This window comes from Crocuta crocuta, unplaced genomic scaffold, assembly GCF_008692635.1.
Source record: "Crocuta crocuta isolate KB4526 unplaced genomic scaffold, BGI_CrCroc_1.0 scaffold75, whole genome shotgun sequence".
NCBI classification, from domain to species: domain Eukaryota; kingdom Metazoa; phylum Chordata; class Mammalia; order Carnivora; family Hyaenidae; genus Crocuta; species Crocuta crocuta.
The window spans coordinates 1,063,623-1,084,878 of record NW_027530350.1 but is presented as its reverse complement, the minus strand read 5'-3'; the positions used below and the strand labels follow the sequence as shown (position 1 = coordinate 1,084,878).

General features: G+C 39.0%; 1 protein-coding gene and 1 long non-coding RNA gene across 4 annotated transcripts in view; one reads left to right on the top strand and one right to left on the bottom strand.

Annotated features, from left to right (window-relative positions):
* The window catches only part of NAA16 (N-alpha-acetyltransferase 16, NatA auxiliary subunit), a 62,634-nt gene extending 57,607 nt beyond the window's left edge, over nucleotides 1–5,027 (top strand). For all 3 annotated transcript variants that reach the window (XM_077765672.1, XM_077765670.1, XM_077765669.1), the window contains 2 exons: nucleotides 2,401–2,498; nucleotides 3,648–5,027. In XM_077765672.1, the coding sequence (XP_077621798.1) occupies nucleotides 2,401–2,498; nucleotides 3,648–3,842 (293 nt within the window). In that variant the 3' untranslated portion in view covers nucleotides 3,843–5,027. The remainder of the gene's footprint in view (nucleotides 1–2,400; nucleotides 2,499–3,647) is intronic.
* LOC144232834 (uncharacterized) overlaps nucleotides 1–17,809 on the bottom strand; it is a 74,442-nt gene extending 56,633 nt beyond the window's left edge. The window contains exon 1 of the long non-coding RNA XR_013335542.1: nucleotides 17,630–17,809. This is a non-coding gene — a long non-coding RNA (uncharacterized LOC144232834). The remainder of the gene's footprint in view (nucleotides 1–17,629) is intronic.
* Nucleotides 17,810–21,256: the final 3,447 nt, after the last annotated feature.

Here is a 21,256-nt window from a genome sequence, read left to right as displayed (position 1 = left end):
TATGAACCAGGAGATACAGGAGAGACAGTTATGGAGAAAGAGGTTATTAACTGAATGAATACTTGTTGCCTCCATTCTGAAAGGGAAGGAACATATCTATCTTGGTCACTTGTGTACCCAATGCCCGGCAAAGGCTCTTATTTAGACAGTGTAGTGTTTCTGACCAGAAGAGAAGTGTCCCCTTTCCCCACTCCCTGGCCCTGACCCCTCTGCCTCTACCTCCCCAACCCAGTCCTGACACACTGGTTGGCACTGACGGTCTGATGTGCTGTCCTGGGAGCCCCTGAGGGCAAGGCTTAGAGCTGTCTTGGAGCTGTCACTAGTGTGTCACCTGCACTGCCCAGCACACAGCCAGGCGTAGTAGCTCCGTGAATGCTGAGTGAACGACCCAGCTTGCTCTGAGCTTGCATCTCTTCCCAAACTGGTCATTATCCCATTACCCTACCTGGAACTAATGGGGAAATGGAGCTTTGAGCCCACACACACCAGGTGTGAAAGAAAAAGCTCTACAGAGTTGAAAAACAAATTTACAGGAGAAATGTAAACTGAATTTTATTAAAAATAGCTTTAAAATATTTTCTTTGTGAATATGCAAGCATTTTCTGGAAAATCAAATACATGGAGGTTAAATAACATGATACTAAACAATGAATGGGTCAATCAAGAAATCAGAGGAAATTAAAAAAAATACATGGAAAAAAATGAAAGTGAAAACACAACAGTCCAGAATTTTTGGGATGCAGCAAAAACTGTCTTAAGAGGGAAGTTTATAGCAATACAGGACAACATCAAGAAGAAAAATCTCAAATAAACAACCTAATCTTATACCTAGAGGAGACAGAAGAAGAGCAAACAAAGCCCACAGCTAGTAGAAGGAAATAATAAAGATTAGAGCAGAAATAAATGGAATAGAAACTAAAAGCCAAGAGAACAGATCAATGACACCAGGAGCTGGTTCTTTGGAAAGATCAACAAAATTGATAAACCTTAGCCAGACTCATTTGAAAAAAAAAAAAAAAAAAAGAGGACTCAAAATCAAAAGAGCAGAAATAACAACCGAGACCACAGAAATACAAAGGATTGTAAGAGAATATTACCAAAAGTTATATGCCAACAAATTGGACAACCTAGAAGAGATGGACAAATTCCTAGAAACCTATACAACCACCCAATACTGATTCCAGAAAAACTAGAAAATTTGAACAGACCAATTACTTAGCAATGATACTGAATCAGTAATCAAAAAACTCCCAACAAACAAAAGTCCAGGACCAGGTGGCTTCATGGATGAATCTACCAAACATTTAAAGAGGAGTTAATACCTATTCTTCTCAAACCATTCCCAAGCATAGAAGAGGAAGAAAAACTTCCAAATTCATTTGATGAGGCCAGCATTACCCTGTACTGAAACCAGAAAAAGACAATAAAAGAAAAAGAAAAGAACTAGAGGCCAGTATCCCTGATGAACATACTTGTAACAGTCCTCAACAAAATATTAGCAAACCATGTCCAACAATTCATTAAAAAATCATTCACCATGATCAAGTGAGATTTTTTCTTGGGTTGCAAGGATGGTTCAGTATTTGCAAATCAATCTGTGTGATACATCATGTCAGTAAGCAAGGAAGGATAAAAACCGAACAGTCATTCCAGTGGATGCAGGAAAATTTACATAAGAATAAGGATTTTAAAAAAGCTTTAGAAAATACTTCTTTGTGAACATGTAGGCATTTTCCTTTTGTCCCTCCACCAATTTCTCTTTGTTCCTTAGATGTTTTAACTTTTTTTAATGTTTTTAATTTATTTCTGAGAGAGAGACAGCGTGAGCAGGGGAGGGTCAGAGAGAGAGGGAGATACAGAATCTGAAGCAGGCTCCAGGCCCTGAGCTAGCTGTCAGCACAGTGCCTGATGTGGGGCTTGAACCCACGAATTATGAGATCATGACCTGAACCGAAGTCGGACACTTAACCGACTGAGCCACCCAGGCGCCCCAGATGTTTTATTTTAGAGTATCATCTTAAAATGCTGAAATGTTGATTGATGCTACAGGGCAGCCCATATGTATATTTCCAGTTATAGCATTTCTTGGGGGAAGGATTGGTTAAATCTGGTCTCCTGGTACATGTTTAACAACCATCTATTTGTGACAGAAGCCTTGATCTGTAGTGTTTTGCCATTTACAAGCATTTCCATTGTGGGCCCAGGCTGTCAGTAGGATGTCACTGAATTGGGAGTTGGGAAGAGACACTGTACCTGGCTCCCAAGTTCTGGTAGGAGTCAGCTCCAACCCACTGCTGATTTTAAGTCATTGGAACCAGATTTTAAACCACTGGCTAATGTCAGTCAAATTAATTGTAAGATATAGGAGTTTACTCATTTTGTAGTATCTTGGTATTTCAGGTGCTAAAATGATGTATTTTCTGGACAAGTCAAGGCAAGAGAAAGCAATTGCTATTGCCACTAGATTGGATGAAACTATAAAAGATAAAAACGTAAAGGTAAGATTTTTCAGAATAAGTTCTACAAATTTATGGATGCTGAGTAATCTGGCAAAATGTGTGTCTTTATAACCTAACTCTCAAGTGGGCCTTCAGATTTGTGTCTGGATTTTAATCTCAGCTCTACCAGTTATGATCTGGGTCACATTAGGCAAGTTTCCATTTCTTAGCTTCCTTTTCCTCATAAGATGAGGGTGAAAATACAGGCATACCTGGGAGATACTGTGGGTTCTGCTCCAGACCACTGCAAATAAAGTGAATATCACACTAATGTGAGACAAATCAGTTTTTGGTTTCCCAGTCATGTAAGTTAGGTTCATACTGTACTGTAGTCTGTTAAATGTGCAAAAGTGTTATGTCTAAAAAACAATGTACATACCTTAATTTAAAAAATAGTTTATTATGGTGCTTCTGGCACCGTAATAGTAGAGGGTATGACTCTTGATGTCAGGGTAATGAATTCAAGCCCCATGTTGGGTGTGGAGCCTACTTAATTAAAAAAAAGTATGTTACTAGAAAGTACTAACCATCATCTGAGTTTTCAGTGAGTTGTAATCACTAATCACAGATCATCATAACAAATATAATAATAATGAGTAAGTTTGAAATATTTGGCAAGAGTTACCAAAATATGACACAGAGACACAAAGTGAGCACATGCTGTTGAAAAAAATGGTACTGATAGACTTGCTCAGTGTAGGGTTACTATAAACCTTCAATTTGTAGGAAACACAATACCCGCAAAGCCAGGTAGAATGGGCACAATAAAATGAGGTGTGTCTGTATTAGTGACCTCATGCACTTGGTGTAAGGGTTGATTGAAATAATAAGTATGAAGGGCTTGGCACACCGTAAACACTGCGTACATGGGAACTGTTGTTGTTAATAAAGGACATTTTCAGTTTAGTGATTAGTTTCAGAGATTCACTTTTTCAAGTATTAGAATCACACCGCCTTTTTAAGGCTCTGTTGATTTGATTTCTAAAATGTGCCTGTTTTAAAGTGATTTCTTACTGTGGGTAGAAGTAGTTCATTTACACTGAGGCCACGCCAGTTTTCTTTTGCTTGATTAACACATTGTGTCTTTTGGTTAAAGTGATGATTAACCAACCTTTTCTCTTATAAATAATTTCCCCCCCTTTCTAATAGACTTTACTGAAGGTTTCTGAAGCACTGCTTGACGGCAGCTTTGGGAACTGTAATTCCCAATATGAAGAATATAGGACGGCCTGTCATAACCTGCTTCCTTTTACTTCCGCTTTCCTGCCCGTCGTGAATGAAGTAGATAGTCACACCGTGGCACTCAACCACACAGCCAACTATGATGTTGCAAATGAGATTTGAAATCCCATAGAAGCTTGACTCCTGTAAGACTCAAAGCTGAAATCAGATCAGGGTTTCTTTTTCAGGGTGTATTTTAATATAGATATGAAATGAAATAATTGGATAGAATTTTTAAATGGAGTATTCTGTAAGCTTATTTTATTCTTTATCTGACTCTGCCAATTTACATAAACATGTTAAAAATTACCTGTTTATACTTGTACAGTTTTCTTAAACTTTCAAATTATCAGCATTATGATGGGTGCTGTCACTTCTGTATCATAAATATAATTTCTTACTAAACTAAGTTGTATACAGCCCCACTGTATTACTTTCTTTCGATCCTGGTTTCAGAAACTATGTTTTGATCTCTTACTGGTTTGTTGTATTATTGTTTATTTGCTTGCCCTTTAACTAAAGCACATCAGTTGTAAAGTGTTAACTGTATGTTAAAAACAATATGGAACTTTTTTTGGCAGACATTGGGATTTATTTTAAACTTTATTTTAGTTTGCCCTTTCTTTCACCTTAATTTTTTTTATGATTTACCATTTCTTTCTTAATATCCATGAAAATGATACTTTCTGTTGAGTAAGGGTACTCCAGTTTTTTTGTAGATGATTCAGAATGTGGGGATTGGTTTCTCTCTTAATCATGGAAATTCACTGGTAAATTTGCTGCATATCCCTAGGTCAGTCTTTTAAAGACCCCCAGGTAAGAATTACACTTTCTTGACTAAATTGCTTGCTTGTTAACAAGTAATTGATATCTGAATGGTGTGCTTCAAGGAAACATAATAGGAAAGAATGCAAATTATAAGGAAACATTCTTACTCTTACAGCCAGACATTGACTATTAAATGTTTTTGTATCAGCAAAATGAGAATTTAAACTCTTGTTAAACTATTAAAACATTATTGTTCAGCAGTATTTTTTGGGAGTGGGTTTTTGTTCTTTCTCTACGGAAAACAATAATGGAATCATTCAGTAGATTTCTTTCAGAACTGTGTAAATATGTCTAATATTAATACTTCCCTTTGAGGCAAATATAAATTCAAAAAGGGAGATTTTATTTAGAGAAGCCATTCTAATTAAAATGATTTTCCTTCACTCTAAGCTGTTTAGATTCATAATTGTTAAGAGAAAAAAAACTCACTGTAAAATAATGCCAACCTATATAATGCTGTAATAAATTATTTTGTACACAGTTGCTTATTTGTATTTGTGTTATTTCACACAATATTTTTGCAAAATGTTTTTCTTTTTGAGAGAATAAAAACTTGATCATCTTAATTTTTATAAGTTTTTAAAAAGAAAGTTGGTTATTAAAGAATAAACACCTACCAATAAACTCTGGTGCTATAGCAACTTGACTTCTTTTTTAGTGTTTTAATAATTTTAGAACTAGGTAATCTTTGTCACTAAATCCTGGCAAACCTGTAATTTGTTATGTAACTTTCAGCAAGAAGCCACTTGCATAGAGATTCCTATTAATTATAATGAATGTGGAATTTGTGCTAGGTATGACATATACAGTAGTGAACTTTCATGAGTTTTATATTCTAGTGAGAGGAGGGGGAAACATAGGATATGATACTAGGTTGTGATAATTACTGTGAAGAAAAATCAAGCATTTAAAAATATCCTTAATCGTACAGACCCCAGGAGATTTGCCTTTACAAATGTCATCACAGAAAATACTTTTGGAGCAATATTAAAAGATATAAAATCTGGAAGATGCTACAAGTGATATGGAAGAAAAGTAATCAAATACTTTTGTAAACTGTACTGTTATCTTTAGGGAAACTTTATAGCTGTTAAAATTCTAGGCATTATTATCATGATTGGAGTTGGAGGTATTGACTAAGATATACAAGAGAGCTAAAATGCCTCTTTTTTTTCAGTGTTATTTTTGAGAAAGAGTGACAGAGTATGAGTGGGGTAGGGGCAGAGAGAGGGAGACACAGAATCTGAAGCAGGCTCCAGGCTCTGAGCCATCAGCCCGGAGCCTGACACAGGGCTTGAACCGAAGAACCATGATATCATGGCCTGAGCCAAAGAGACGGTTTACTGACTGAGCCACTCAGGCACCCCTACAATGCCTCTTGTTAAAAGGAAATTATAGAGATTGCAAAGAGTAAGAAATTGAATAAACAAACATGGATTTGGTCATAAAAACCACCATAAGAATACAAATAAAATGTAAAACAAAAATGAGAAGTAACTTAATCAGTTTGTCTAGTGGGAGGCAGAAGGAGGAATAGAGAAAGATTAAATAGAAAATAAAGTGGCAGGGGCGCCCTGGTGGCTTAGTTGGTTAAGCGTCCGACTTTCGCCCAGGTCATGATCTTGTGGTTTGTGGGTTCGAGCCCCGCGTTGGGCTCTGTGCTGACTGCCAGCTCAGAGCCTGGAGCCTGTTTCAGAGTCTGTCACTCCCTCTCTCTCTGACCTTCCCCTGCTCATGCTGTCTCTCTCTCTCCTAGAAATAAATAAAACATTTAAAAAAAAAAAAAAAGAAAGTGGCAAAAATTTGGATGTAGCACTGATTACAAATAAATATGAATGGATTAAATAACCAATTAGAAGATTCTGGCTGTACTGTTTACAAAAGAAACAAAAACAAAAATTGATATAAAAGGATGGAAATAGGCTAATATGAACCAGAATGAGGTGGAATAGTATTCCAAATAAGGTAGAATTTAATGCAAACTATGACAGAGACATTATTATACAGTTGATCCTTGAATAACATGGGTTTGAACTGCACAGATCTGCTTATACATTGATTTTTTAAAAAATAAATACAGTATAGTACTATAAAAGTATTTTATTTATGATCTTTTTTAATATTTTTCTCTAGCTTACTTTATTGTAGGAATACAATGTATAATACATATAACATACCCAATATGTGTTAACTGTTTATGTCATTGGTAAGGCTTTGGTCAGCAGTAGGCTTAGTAATTTTTGGATAATCAGAAGTTATATATGTATTCTCAGGATTGTCAGCTGCGCAGGGGGTCGATGCCACTAACCTCTGCATTGTTCAACTGTACATTGCTTAAAATAATATGAATTTTTAATACTAAAAATTAAACTTTANTATATATATTTAAAATGTTGTACACCTAAGATTAATTTGTCAATTTTATCTGAAAAAAAACCCTAAGTATATATCTATTATTGACTTATATGCACTTAACATACCCTTAAATTATATCAAGCAAGAGCAGAGAACTGGAGAGAGAAATAGAAATATCAACAGTTACAGTTAGAGGTTTTAATATACAACTCTCCCCCTCAAAAACTGAAGCAGACAAAAGAGAAGCAGAGAGCAGTTATTGAAGATAAATTGTACAATTCCCTTGAGCTATTATGTATGTAGAACTCTACACCAAATAGAGTGATTGGGAATGGCTTATTGTTTTTAAGTAGGATGGTCTAAGAAGGCATTTCTGATGAGATGACATTTGAATGGCTTTGCAGGTCAGATATTTGGGCAAAGAGCATTCCAGAAGGACTGGAAAGGCTCCTTACAGGTCTTGAGGTGAGAATTGTTAATGAAGAACTGATTGTTAGTGTGTCTCTATGTTTTTTAATATGTCATAGAATAAAAACATTTGGACAGTGTAGATTTAAGTAACTGTGAAGCTTAGTATAAGAATTATAATAGATTTTGGGGTGCCTGGGTGGCTCAGTTGGTTAAGCTTCCGACTTTGGCTCAGGCCATGATCTTGTGGTTTGTGGGTTCGAGCCTTGCATCAGCTCTGTGCTGACAGCCAGCTCAGAGCCTGGAGCCTGTTTCAGATTCTCTGTCTTCCTCTCTCTCTCTGACCCTCCCCTGTTCTCTCTCTCTCTCACTCTCTCTCTCTCTCTGTCAGAAATAAATAAAATATTAAAAATTTTTAAATAAAGAATTATAATAGATTTTGTGGGGCACCTGAGTGGCTCAGTCAGTTAAGCCTCTGACTTAAGGTCAGGATTTCACAGCTCATGAGTTTGGGCCCCATGCTGAGCTCTATGCTGACAGCTCAGAGCCTGGAGCCTGCTTCAGATTCTATGTCTCCCCCTCTCTCTTCTTCTACCCTGCTCTCTCCCTCTCTCTCTTAAAAGTAAATAAACATTAAAAAAAAAAAAAGTAACAGATTTCAGTGCCTAGTGACTCCTGTTCTGTAAGAATTGTTAGTGAGGTCTGATAAGTTTTTAACTGTGAAATAGCTTCAACTTCTATAGTCTCTGTAATAGATTTGGTTCTCTGCTGTTTATTAAAGAAAATTGTTTTGGGGCACTTGGATGGCTCAGTCAGTTAGGTAGCCAACTTGGGCTCAGTTTATGATCTCACGGTCAGTGAGTTCAAGCCCTGCATCAGGCTCTGCTGACAGCTTGCAGCCTGGTGACTGTTTTGGATTTGGTGTCTCCCTCTCTGTCCCTACCCCACTTGTGTTCTCTCTCTCTCTCAAAAATAAACATTAAAAATAAAAAGAAAAAAATTGTTTTAATCTCTAATCGTATACCTATTTAGTCCTACCTACATTCATGTGTAACTGTTAGTTTTAGAACACAGATTTCTGTTAGTATTTTTACTGCACTTTGGGATTTTGCACTTTTGGATAACGATTGTGATAAAGTGAACATTTTTAAAAAACTGATTCTCTCCATTTAATTTTGACCCAGAGAAAGAAATGCTTAATGCAGAAAATAGACAGAAGCTGCATTCAGAAAATATGATCAAGGGGCGCCTGGGTGGCTCAGTCAGTTAAGCGTCCAACTTTGGATCAGGTCATGATCTCGCAGTCTGTGAGTTCGAGCCCCGCATTGGGCTCTGTGCTGACAGCTCAGAGCCTGGAGCCTACTTCAGAATCTGTCTCCCTCTCTCTCTGCTCCTCCCCACTCATGCTCGCTCTCTCTGTCTCCCAAAAATAAATAAATAAACGTTTAAAAAAAAAGAAAATATGATCAAATGATCTGAAAGCATTCATAATCACCAGAAAAACCAACACCTGATCAGAACAAGACATAAAAACAAACTAATAAAAACAGCACATTCTTTAGAAAGTGCAGAGCTCCTTCTTTCNCTGGAGCCTACTTCAGAATCTGTCTCCCTCTCTCTCTGCTCCTCCCCACTCATGCTCGCTCTCTCTGTCTCCCAAAAATAAATAAATAAACGTTTAAAAAAAAAGAAAATATGATCAAATGATCTGAAAGCATTCATAATCACCAGAAAAACCAACACCTGATCAGAACAAGACATAAAAACAAACTAATAAAAACAGAGCACATTCTTTAGAAAGTGCAGAGCTCCTTCTTTTCCAAGCTAATACCTATTCACGATTTTGATCCCTAAACCCCTAAAACTGTTTTGTGTCCCCTCCAAATGCATCCACAATACTTTGCACTTCCCATCATTACACTACTTATCAGCTCAATGTTTTCTGTGTACCTCCTCCAGAGATACTGTGAGCATCTTGTTCACAATTATGCAGTCAGCATATATGCTAGCCACCCAGTAGGCATTCAGTTCATATTTGTTGATTTACTCAGTAAAGATAGGAATGGTTTCATGGTCTTTGTTTCTGAAAACGACAATTACTAATAATAGATTGAATGTTGTTTTTTGTTTTACAATTTTATTTAAATCCAAGTTAGTTAACATATAGTGTAGTAATGATTTCAGGAGCAGAATTCAGTGATTCATCACTTACATATAACACCCAGTGCTCATCCCAACAAGTGCCCTCCTCCATGCCCATCCCCCCCCCTTCCCCTCTCTTCCACCTCCATCAGCCCTCAGTTTGTTCTCAGTATTCAAGAGTCTCTCATGGTTTGCCTCCCTCCCTCTCCCCAACTATTTTTTTCCCCTTCCCCTCCCATGGTCCTCTGTTAAGTTTCTCCCGTTCCACATATGAGTGAAAACATATGATATCTCCTTCTCTGCCTGACTTATTTCACTTAGCATAACACTCTTGAGTTCCATCCACATTGCTACAAATGCCCAGATTTCATTCTTTCTCATTTCCATGTAGTATTCCATTGTATACATAAACCACATCGTCTTGCTCTATTCACCAGTTGATGGACATTTTGGCTCTTTCCATGATTTGGCTATTGTTGAAAGTGCTGCTATGAACACTAGGGTCCATGTGCCCCTATGCATCAGCATGCCTGCATCCCTTGGGTAAATTCCTAGCAGTGCTATTGCTGGGTGATAGGGGTTCTATTGTTAATTTTTTGAGGAACCTCCACACTTTTCCAGAGTGGCTGTACCAGTTTACATTCCCACCAACAGTGTAGGAGGGTGCCCATTTCTCCACATCCTCACCAGCAATGATACTGATTTCTGATCAAATTTTCATTATGTCTTATTTTTATTTTTTTGCTTACTTTGAATTTTTTTGGCTCTTTTTCTAGTTTTATCAGAAGCTTAGATTGTTGGCTTTAGATTTTTCTTTTTTTCTAATGTATGCATTTAGTATTATAGATTTCACTCAAAATACTGCTTTGTTGTGTCCTGCAAACTGTGATAAGTTGTATTTTCATTTAGCTCAACACACTTTCATATTTTGCTTGAGATTTCCTCTTTGACCCATGTGTTATTTAGAAGTGTTTTGTTAATCTCCAAATATTTGGAGATTGTTCAACTATCTTTCTATTATTGATTTCTATTTAAATCCATTGTACTCTGAGAGTGTGTTTTGTGTGAATTTCATTCTTTTACATTTATTAAAGTTGTTTTTATGACCCAGAATGTGGTCTATGTTGGTGAATATTCTGTGTCAGCTTGAGAAGAATATATTCTGCTGTTGCTGGATAAAGTAATCTATACATGTCAGATCCAGTTGATTGATGATTCTGTTCAATTCAACTATAATCTGATTTTCTGGCTGCTGGAACTGTCAATTACTGTTGGAGTGGTGTTGAAGTCTCCATCTGTAATCGTGGATTTGTCTATTTCTCCTTGTACTTCTTTTTTTCTTTTTAATGTTTATTACTTTTTAGAGAGAGAGTCAGAATGTGAGTGGGGGAGGGGCAGAGAGAGAGGGAAACACAGAACCCTAAGCAGGCCCTAGGCTTTGAGCTGTCACCACAGAGCCCGATGTGGGGCTCAAACTCACAAACCACAAAGTCATGACCTGAACCAAAGTCAGACACTTAACTGACTGAGCTACCCAGGCTCCCTGCTCCTTGTACTTCTATTGGTTCTTGCTTCATGTATTTTGATGCTGTTGTTAGGTACATACACACTTTAAAAATGTTACGTCTTCTTGGGAGAATTTACCCCTTTATCATTGTGTGATGTTTCCTTTATCCCTAATAATTTTTCTTGATGTAACGTTTGTTTTGTCTGAAATAAGTGTAGCTCTTCCAGCTTTTTAAAAAAAAATTATTGTTAATCTATCTGTGTCTTTGTGTTTAAAGTAGATTTCTTATACATGGCAAATAGTAAGGTCTTGTTTTGATAAACCCATTCTGATAGTTTGTGTTTTTTAATTGCTATGTTTAGATCATTCACATTTCAAGTGATTGTTGATAAATTAGGATTAATATCTACCATATCTGTAACTTTTCATTTCCCTTTTTCTTTGTTTTAAGAATTTTCTAAAATTAATGAAAGACAACAAACCAATAGTCCAGGAAGCTCAGAGAATACTAAGTACTATAAATACCAAAAAACCACACCTAACCAAATAATATTCAAACTGTAGAAATAAAATACAAAGAGATAATCTCACAAAGTCAGAGAAAAAAAAAAAAACAAATCCCACCTTGCCTTTAAAACAAGGATACATCAGACATCCCTTTAGAAAACATGCAAGCAGAAAAGAATGGAATGAAATATTTACTGTTGAAAGAAAAAAACCCCACCAGCCAAGAATTCTGTATGCAACAAAATTATTCTTCAAAAGTAGAGAAGATAAAGACTTTTTCAGACAAACAAAAATTGAGGGAACTTGTCACCCAGTAGACCTGTCTTTTCAAAACGTTAAAAATTCTTCAGAGAAGAAAAGTGATATCTTAGAAACTCTGATTACATAAAGAGAGCAAGAGCGTTAAAGATGGAATGAATGAAGGTAAAATACAGTATTTTGGGGCGCCTGGGTGGCTTGGTCGGTTAAGCTTCCAACTTCAGCTCAGGTCATGATCTCACAGTCTGTGGGTTCGAGCCCCACATTGGGCTCTGTGCTGACAGCCAGCTCAGAGCCTGGAGCCTGCTTCAGATTCTGTATCTCCCTCTCTCTCTGAGCCTCTCCTGCTCATGCTGTTTCTATCTCTCTCAGAAATAAATAAAACATTAAAAATTTTTTTAAATACAGTATTTTATTTTTCTTAACCTGACTTATTTCTTATTTCTTATCTTTAATTGATCTAACTGGTAACAATTTTTCATAATAATAAGAACAACAACATATTGGGTGACTATAGTTTATGGGTAAGTGGTATGAATTACAACAATGTCATATGAGACAAGAGGGAGTAGTTGGGAAAACTCTCTTATAAGTACTTGCACTACCCATGAAGTGGTATAGTGTACTTGAAGTTAGATTAGCTATCCCAAAGAACACAAAAACACTAACTCACAGGGATACATGCACCCTGTGTTTATAGCAGCATTATTTACAATAGCCAAAATACAGCAGCAGCCCAGGTGTCCAGTGATTGATGAACGGATGAAGAAATGGCATACGTACACACTGGAATATTATTCAGCCATAAAAAGAATGATATCTTGCCCTTTGCAACAACATAGATGAAGCTAGAGAGTATAATGCTAAGCAAAATAAGTTAGACAAAGACAAATACCATATGACTTCACTCATGTGGAATTTAAGAAACAAAACAAACAAGCAAAGGCGAAACAGAGAAATCAAGAAATCAACTCTTAACTATAGAGAACTGGTGGTTACCAGAGGGGAGGGGGTTGGGGGAGAGGCTAAATAGATGACGGGGATTAAGGAGTGCACACAGGGTGATGTATGGAATTGCTGAATCACTGTATTGTACACCTGAAACTAATATAACGATATGTTAACTTACTATAATTAAAATAAAAAAGTTTAGGGACACCTGAGTGGCTCAGTTGGTTGAGTGTCTGACTCTTGACTTCACCTCAGATCGTGATCTCACGGTTCATGAGTTCAAGCCCCCATCAGGTTCCGTGCTGACAGTGTGGAGCCTGCTTGGGATTCTTTCTCTCCCTCTCTATGCTCCTCTTCCTCTCATGCTCTCTCTTTCTCAAAATAAATAAAAGAAAAAAATTAATTAAAATCAAATAAAAACTCTGGGGGGTGCCTGGTGACTCAGTCAGTTGTGTCCAACTCTTGATTTTGACTCAGGTCATGATCTCATGCTTTGTGAGATTGAGGTCAGTGTCAGGTTCTGTGCTAACAACGAGGAGCCTGCTTGGGATTCTCTGTCTCTCCCCACCCCCCATCTCTGCCCCTCTCCTGCTTGTACACATGCACATACTCTCTTTCTCTCAAAATAAATAAATGTAAAAATAATGTACATATACAAAAAATAAAAACCAAAAAAAGAGAAAGCTAAATTTGTTGTAAATATATATTGCAAACTCTAGGGCAATCACTTAAAAATGGCAAAAGAAGTATAATTAATATTTTCTCCTAAGAAAGGAGAGAAAATGAAACCATATAAAATGCTCAGTTATAACCAGAGAAGGCAAGGGTGTCTGGGTGGCTCAGTCAGTTAAGTGTCTGACCCTTGATTTCGGCTCAAGTCATGATCTTGTAGGTTCATGGGATGGAGGCCCATATCGGCCTCTGTGCTGACAGCGAGGAGCCTGCTTGGGATCCTCTCTGTTTCTCTCTCTCTCTGTCCCTCCCCCGCTCTGCTACTCCTCCCCCCAAATAAATACAACTAAATAAATAAGTAAAATAAAACTCCCAAATAAATACAACTAAATAAATAAGTAAAATAAAACCAGAGAAAGCAAAAAAATAGTAGGCGACCAAAATCAAAACAAAATAACCCATCCCCACAAGCCCCAAAACAAAAAATAAAACAGGGGCAATGAGTTGAAAACAGTTTCTGCCTTCTCTCTCTCATCTATTGTCTATCTAATCTGCAATTTCCAATTTGGTAGTTCTAGCCACATGTGGCACTTGGACTATGGCTAGTGTGTCTGAAGAACTGGACCTTAAATTCTATTTAACTTAAATTTAAATGGCCACAGGTGGCTAGGGGCTACCATGCTAGTGACATCTGTCTAATAGTTCTTCCCAAAAGGGCATCTTTGTCAATTTATCCATCCAGAGGGATACCTTTTCCAAATCCCTTTTTAAGGCAGTTATGAGTGTTAGCAGTCACGGACTTCTTTGGTCTCTCCATTGATTTAGCTTGAATGTAAGCTCCTTAAGGTCACCTACCTGGTCTGTCTAGAGTATGAAGCCCAGAGCTGAGCACAAAGATAGATAATTAAAGTCACTAAGTGAGATCACTGATCTTATTTGACCCTCACAGTTGCCCTGTGGGAGAGGCACCATCACCCTCATTTTATAGAACACTGAAGCCAGTAGGGATACAAGCTTTTCCCAGAGCCACACAACTGTTCAGTAGCAGAGCAGGATTCAAACCCACTTCTTCCAATTTTGCATCATGCTGCTTCCTGTCGGTCGTGATGCTCAGTAATCATGTATCTTACGGATTGGTCTGGCTCTCTTTGTGTTTAAAGTCGAAAGCTGTTCCCTGAGGGCCACGCCGAGGCTAAGCCCACTGTGCGTATGCCTATTTATTCCCTGACATACTTACTTCCCAGTTAGTGCACTTACGTGTAGTTTCAAGGCTAAAACTGTTAAGTCTGTGGTTAGTTCACTGTTTCCCCACTGGAGGGCAAATGTGTCCAGGTTTATGTACTTTTCTGATTTCTTAAGAATGGCAAGAAACACCGTACAAGGGCCTGAGTTGTTTTCTGTGTTTTAACTATTTCAGGGAAATTAGATGGTTCCCATGTGTTAGAAGTTGTGTAATATATACTTTTCTGATTCAATAAATTGCCTTCTGTAGAGACCACACAGTCCAGATGCAGCATTTGTTAAGCGGAAAGCCCCCGCTGCCCCGTGGCTTATCATCGAGGTGGAGTTTTGGGCGGCAGAGGGCTCCAGGCTGAGAGTGGAAGGGTGGGTGCCACGCTCAGGCAGGTCACACCCTCCCTTCTTTTCTGNCCACCTCCACCCCCCCCACCCCCCTGGCAGAGGCAGTCCCCAGGAGCACGGGGTAATGCTCAGCAGCCTTATCCCAATTAAACAGATACAAGTGGCCATGGTTCTGGGCATCATTTAGTGAACTTGGCTCTCTTTCTGGGCTCAAAAGTCTAGACAATGGGAGTTTTGAATGTGGGACAAAAGTGAACTTTTAATGCACCAGTCCAACTTATTCCACATGTGAGAATAACATGGCAGCTTATATAGGCAAATCCAGCTGCCTACTGTCAGACACATGAAGATTCCAGGTTGTCTCCAGGCACCTACGGGTCTGCCTTTAAGGCTCGCTGCAAGGCCTCCATCTGTAGACCCTGAGGAATATGTCATGGCACAGCTACACATGTTCTTCTATGGTCCTCAGGGCATCTGAACCCAACACAGCCTCTTCCCTCAGCCACTGTCACCACAGTGACACCACGGTGACTGAGTCACTTGTAATCAGTGGGATCTGAGATTCCCTCATCTCATCTTGCATCTATCTTTGTGGTGGGGGGAGAGGTTAGTCAGCAGCACGTGGCCCTCCATCAGGTGCTCACCTGAGTCAGAGAGGGGCACCTGGAGTCAGAATACTTGGGAGAGCGTTGCAACATTGTCAGCTATTTAATCCATAAAAGGAATCGTTTTACTAGCATAGTAACTGTCTTATCTGTATAATGTGAAATGGTTACTGCTGACAACAAACAAAACAAGCTGGAGAACTGCGGGTTGATGGTGGCTTTCGTGAATATTCATCGGTTACATTCTTTTTTATTTCTTCTCACTTATGAGCACATGCATGTTAGCAGGCATCAAAGCTTTAGGAAAATGTGTGACAGAAAAACTTGAAATGGAAAAAACACCATGAGTTGCTGAATTTTCTCACCAATGATGTGAGGCTGCCGTTATTCCATTTCAGAGGCAAAACACTGACACTGTGTCCAGACCTCCCAGGAGCGCTTACCTTCAAGGCTCTGCTGCAGTTGCACCACCTCCCTGAGTGCTTCCTGGATTCCTCTGCCGAAGTTCATGTACCCCAAATATATGTCAAGCCACCTTACGGCACTTAGCACGCTGCATTTACCATGCTTTACCTTGGTGGGGTCTTATCTGGACGCATGTCTCATCAGCACTCCTGGACTGTAAGCTCTTTGAGCCCAGGGATGAGCCTCACTGTCTGGGTTCAAGTCTCTACTCTGCCACTTAGGAGCGGTATGATTTCTGGCAAGTTAGTTAACCTTTCTATGACTTAGTTTTCTCATCTGTACATTGGGGCAATAGGACCTTCTTCATGGGGTTGCAGGGAGGATTAAATAAGTTCACGTGCAGAGCACTGGGAACAGTGCCTGAGCAGAGTTCAGTGCCGTAGCAGTGTTTGCTGTTATTATCACTGTCTTCTTATCTCCCACAGCACCTTGCGAGGTCTTCCTACCGGGACTTGGGCTTCTGATGGATTTTACAGAGTAAGATGGCTTTCCACTCTGCCTTGAAGAATTTATTTTTAGACAACAGAAACTTTTGTCCAGCGCCTCTCTTGGGACCCCTGAGGCCTCCAGGGCGCTATTGTCCTGAAGGGAACTGACTGCTGCATTCAGGAGCTCCCACTAGGGAGCCCATGGCTGTCATCTGGGAAGCTTTAGAACCCCACAGTGATTCTTTTTTCTTTTTTTCAAGGTGTTTATTTTATTTATTTTTGAGAGAGAGAGAGAGAGAGACAGACAGACAGACAGCAGGGGAGCAGCAGAGGGAAAAGGAGAGAAAGAGAATCCCAAGGAGGCTCTGTGCTGTCAGCATAGAGCCTGACGCAGGGCTCAAGTTCACAAACTGTGAGATCTTGACCTGAGCAGAAGTTGGATGATTAACCAACCAAGCCACCTTGGAAACCCAGAGATCTTTTCTTTTTTTTCTTAATAATCAGAGTATAATAATGGTCTAAATATATCCACACATCAACTCATGCAAACAGACTTAACAAAGAATACCCTATATTGGACTGTAGAGTGACCTCATTTAAAGANAGCAGAAAACTTTCCTAACCTGGGGAAAGACACAGACATCAAAATCCAGGAAGCACAGAGGATTCATATTAGATTCACTAAAGAACTAACCATCAACAAAACATATCATAGTCAAATTCACAAAATACTCAGGCNGGGAATATTTCTTTTAAGAACCTGGTCAGCCTGGGCAGAGACTGACATGTGTGCCTCTGGGACAATGGTTCTCCACCCTCAGCTGCTCTTTATTAAAACCTTATAAAACACACTCTGAACAGCCAGATCAACACTAAACCATCCTGCACACCTAGAACACCGATATGAGGATAAACACAACAATCAGCACAACCTGAACCACAGAACTCAGCATGTATAGGTGTGGAGAGGTGAACTGGGGGAGAGAGAAGCCAGGGCGGGCAGAGAGCTGTTTTTGCTTGCAGACAGAGGACGGAGGGTGGTGGGAGAGTACAGCACCCCCGCCCCAGGCAGCTGGAGAGAAAGTGGAAAAGTGGAAATAGCCGCAAGGACTAAACAAACAAGGGAGAAAGGAGAGGGCTTAAATTCCATTAAGACTCTATAAACAAGGGGAGCACAGAGTCTGAAACCCCGCAGCTCCTTACCTGGCGATCTCTGCTGGGAAGGGCGAATCTCCAGGAGAAGAGAGGAAAGTCCTCGGAGTCAGCCCACAGGCGGCGGTTCCCCTGCTGGGAGAACACTGGGTAGAGGCATGTGGCTTCCCCACAGGCAAAAAGTCCCAGCGGACCCCGGACAACAATCACATTTGCTGGTGCTGGAACACGACGTTAAGACGCCAGGTGTGCGTTGTGATGTTCTATAATCCCTGAAAGTCTGCTGCTACGGGATCGTGCGAACTTTTCCTGGGACGTGCTGGCACTCCCCACAGTCTCTGAGCATTGGCAGCAGCAAGGTCCCATGCACGTTCCTGGGTGCAGCCGGCACCCGGCCATTGTTCGGTGAGGCTCCCCTCGAAGGTCTGAGCGGGTCAAAGCCACAGTCCCTCAGAAGTGAGGGGTCGTGAAACACAGCCACGTCTGAGATAAAACTCAGGAGGGAGGTGCCGCCTGGTAACCTGACGGTTTGGTTGCGGGCAGTGTAAAAGCAGGCAGTGAATGGACACAAAAAGACAGGTGCGAGACTGTTGATCCGGAAAAACAGAGTTCCGATGCTAGAGACTAGGTGATGCCATGGTCACCCCTCTTGCGCATGCGCACACGCACCTACAAGCGCCAAAACAAGCCACCCTATTAAGCTAAGCAGCGCCATCTTGTGGAGAACAGAGCCATTACACTAAGCACTGCCTAACTGGGCCAACCTCGCTCTTCAGGAATGCCACAAGCGCCTCTGCCTGCTTGGTTTAGGGACCATAAAGTGCTTCATCATTTGACTTCTAGGGGAAAACAGAATAATTTCAGTGGTATTTCAGTCTGTTCGCTGGTTCATCTATTCAATTTTTTTCTTTTTCTTTTCTTTCTCTTTAATACAGAAAGAGAAAAAATATTTTTCTTTTAATTCTTATTAAAATAGTTTAACTTTTTCTACTATATTGTTTACTTCTTTGTAAACTTTTCAAATTAATTTTACTTCCGTCATTTTACTTTATTTCATTGTACTCATTTTGTCAAATTTTCAAACGTTTTCCTTTTTTTTTCTTTTTTTCCTTTTCTTATCTGTCCTTTTTTCTCTAATCTATCAAGCTCCTTTCAACAAACAGACCAAAACACACCTAGGATCTAGCATCATTTATTTGATTTTTGTGTGTGTGTGTGTTTTCAATTTTATTTATTTTTTACCTTATTAATTCCTTTTCTTCCTTCAAAATGATGAAACAAAGGAATTCACCCCAAAAGAAAGAGCAGGAAGAAATGACAGCCAGGGGTTTAATCAACACAGATACAAGCAAGATGTCTGAACCAGAATTTAGAATCACGATAATAACAATACTAGCTGGGGTTGAAAATAGATTAGAATCTCTCTCTGTGGAGATAAAAGTAAAAGCTAGTCAGGATGAAATAAAAAATGCTATAACTGAGCTGTAATCTTGAATGGATGCCATGGAGGCAAGGATGGACAAGGCAGAGCAGCAAATCAATGATATAGAGGACAAACTTATGGAGAAAAATGAAGCAAAAAAAAAAGGGGGGGAAACTAAGGCAAAAGAGAATGATTTAAGAATTAAAGAAATCAGTGACTCATTAAAAGGAACAGCATCAAAATCATAGGGGGCCCAGAAGATGAAGAGAGAGAAAAAGAAGNTCTCTCTGTGGAGATAAAAGTAAAAGCTAGTCAGGATGAAATAAAAAATGCTATAACTGAGCTGTAGTCTTGAATGGATGCCATGGAGGCAAGGATGGACAAGGCAGAGCAGCAAATCAATGATATAGAGGACAAACTTATGGAGAAAAATGAAGCAAAAAAAAAAAGGGGGGGAAACTAAGGCAAAAGAGAATGATTTAAGAATTAAAGAAATCAGTGACTCATTAAAAGGAACAGCATCAAAATCATAGGGGGCCCAGAAGATGAAGAGAGAGAAAAAGAAGTAGAAGGCTTATGTGAGCAAATCATAGCAGAAAACTTTCCTAACCTGGGGAAAGACACAGACATCAAAATCCAGGAAGCACAGAGGATTCATATTAGATTCACTAAAGAACTAACCATCAACAAAACATATCATAGTCAAATTCACAAAATACTCAGGCAAGGAAAGAATCATGAAAGCAGAAGGGAAAAAAAGTCCTTAACCTACAAGGGAAGACAGATCAGGTTTGCAGCAGAACTATTCACAAAAACTTTGCAGACCAGAAAGAGTGGCAGGACATATTCAATGTTCTGAATTGGAAAAATATGCAGCCAAGAATTCTTCATCCAGCAAGATTGTCATTCAAAATAGAAGGAGAGATAGAGTTTCCCAAGCGAAAATTAAAGGAATTCGTGACCATTAAACCAGTCCTGCAAGAAATTTTAAGGGGGACTCTCTGAGGGGAGAAAAGATGAAAAAAAAAAAAAAAAAGGACCAAAAGCAACAAAGACTAGAAAGGACCAGAGAACACCACCAGAAACTCCAACTTTACAAGGAACATAATGGCAATAAATTCTTATCTTTCAGTACTCACTCTAAATGTCAATAGACTAATGCTCCCATCAAATGACACAGGTAACAGAATGGATAAGAAAACAAGATCCAAACTATATGCTGTTTATAAGAAACCCACTTTAGACCTTCAGATTGAAAGTAAGGGGATGGAGAACTATCTATCATGCTAATGGTCAACAAAAGAAAGCCAGAGTAGCCACAGCCATAGTTATATCACACAGTCTAGACTTTAAAATTAAGACTGTAACAAGAGATGAAGAAAGGCATTATATCATAATTAAGGGGTCTATCCACTAAGAAGACCTAACAATTGTAAACATTTATCCTCCAAATATGGAACCACCCAAATATATAAATCAATTAATCACAAACCTAAAGAAACTCATCGATAATAATACTGTAATAGTAGGAGACTTCAACAACCTCACTTACAGCAATGGACAGATCATCTAAACAGAAAATCAGTAAGGAAACAATGGCTTTGAATGGCATACTGGACCAGATGGACTTAACAGATATATTCAGAATATTTCATCGTAAAGCAGTGGAATACACATTCTTCTCCAGTGCATATGGAACGTTCTCCAGAATAGATCACATATGGGACACAAATCATCCCTCAACAAGTACAAAAAGAGCAAGATATACCATGCATATTTCAGACAACAACACTATGAAACTCGAAATCAGCCACAAGAAAAAATGTGGAAAGATAACAAATACTTGGAGACTAAAGATGATCCTATTAAGAACGAATGGGCTAACCAAGAAGTTAAAGAGGAAATTAAAAAGTACATAGAAGCCAAAGAAAAAACACCACCGCCCCAAACCTCTGCTTTTTGGCAGAGGGAAAGGCAGCAAAGGCCGTCATAAGAGGAAAGTATATAGCAATCCAGGCCTTCCTAAAGAAGGAAAAAGNACCAAGAAGTTAAAGAGGAAATTAAAAAGTACATAGAAGCCAAAGAAAAAACACCACCGCCCCAAACCTCTGCTTTTTGGCAGAGGGAAAGGCAGCAAAGGCCGTCATAAGAGGAAAGTATATAGCAATCCAGGCCTTCCTGAAGAAGAAAAAATGTCTCAGATACACAACCTAACCTTATATCTGAAAGATCTGGAAAAAGAACAGCAAATAAAA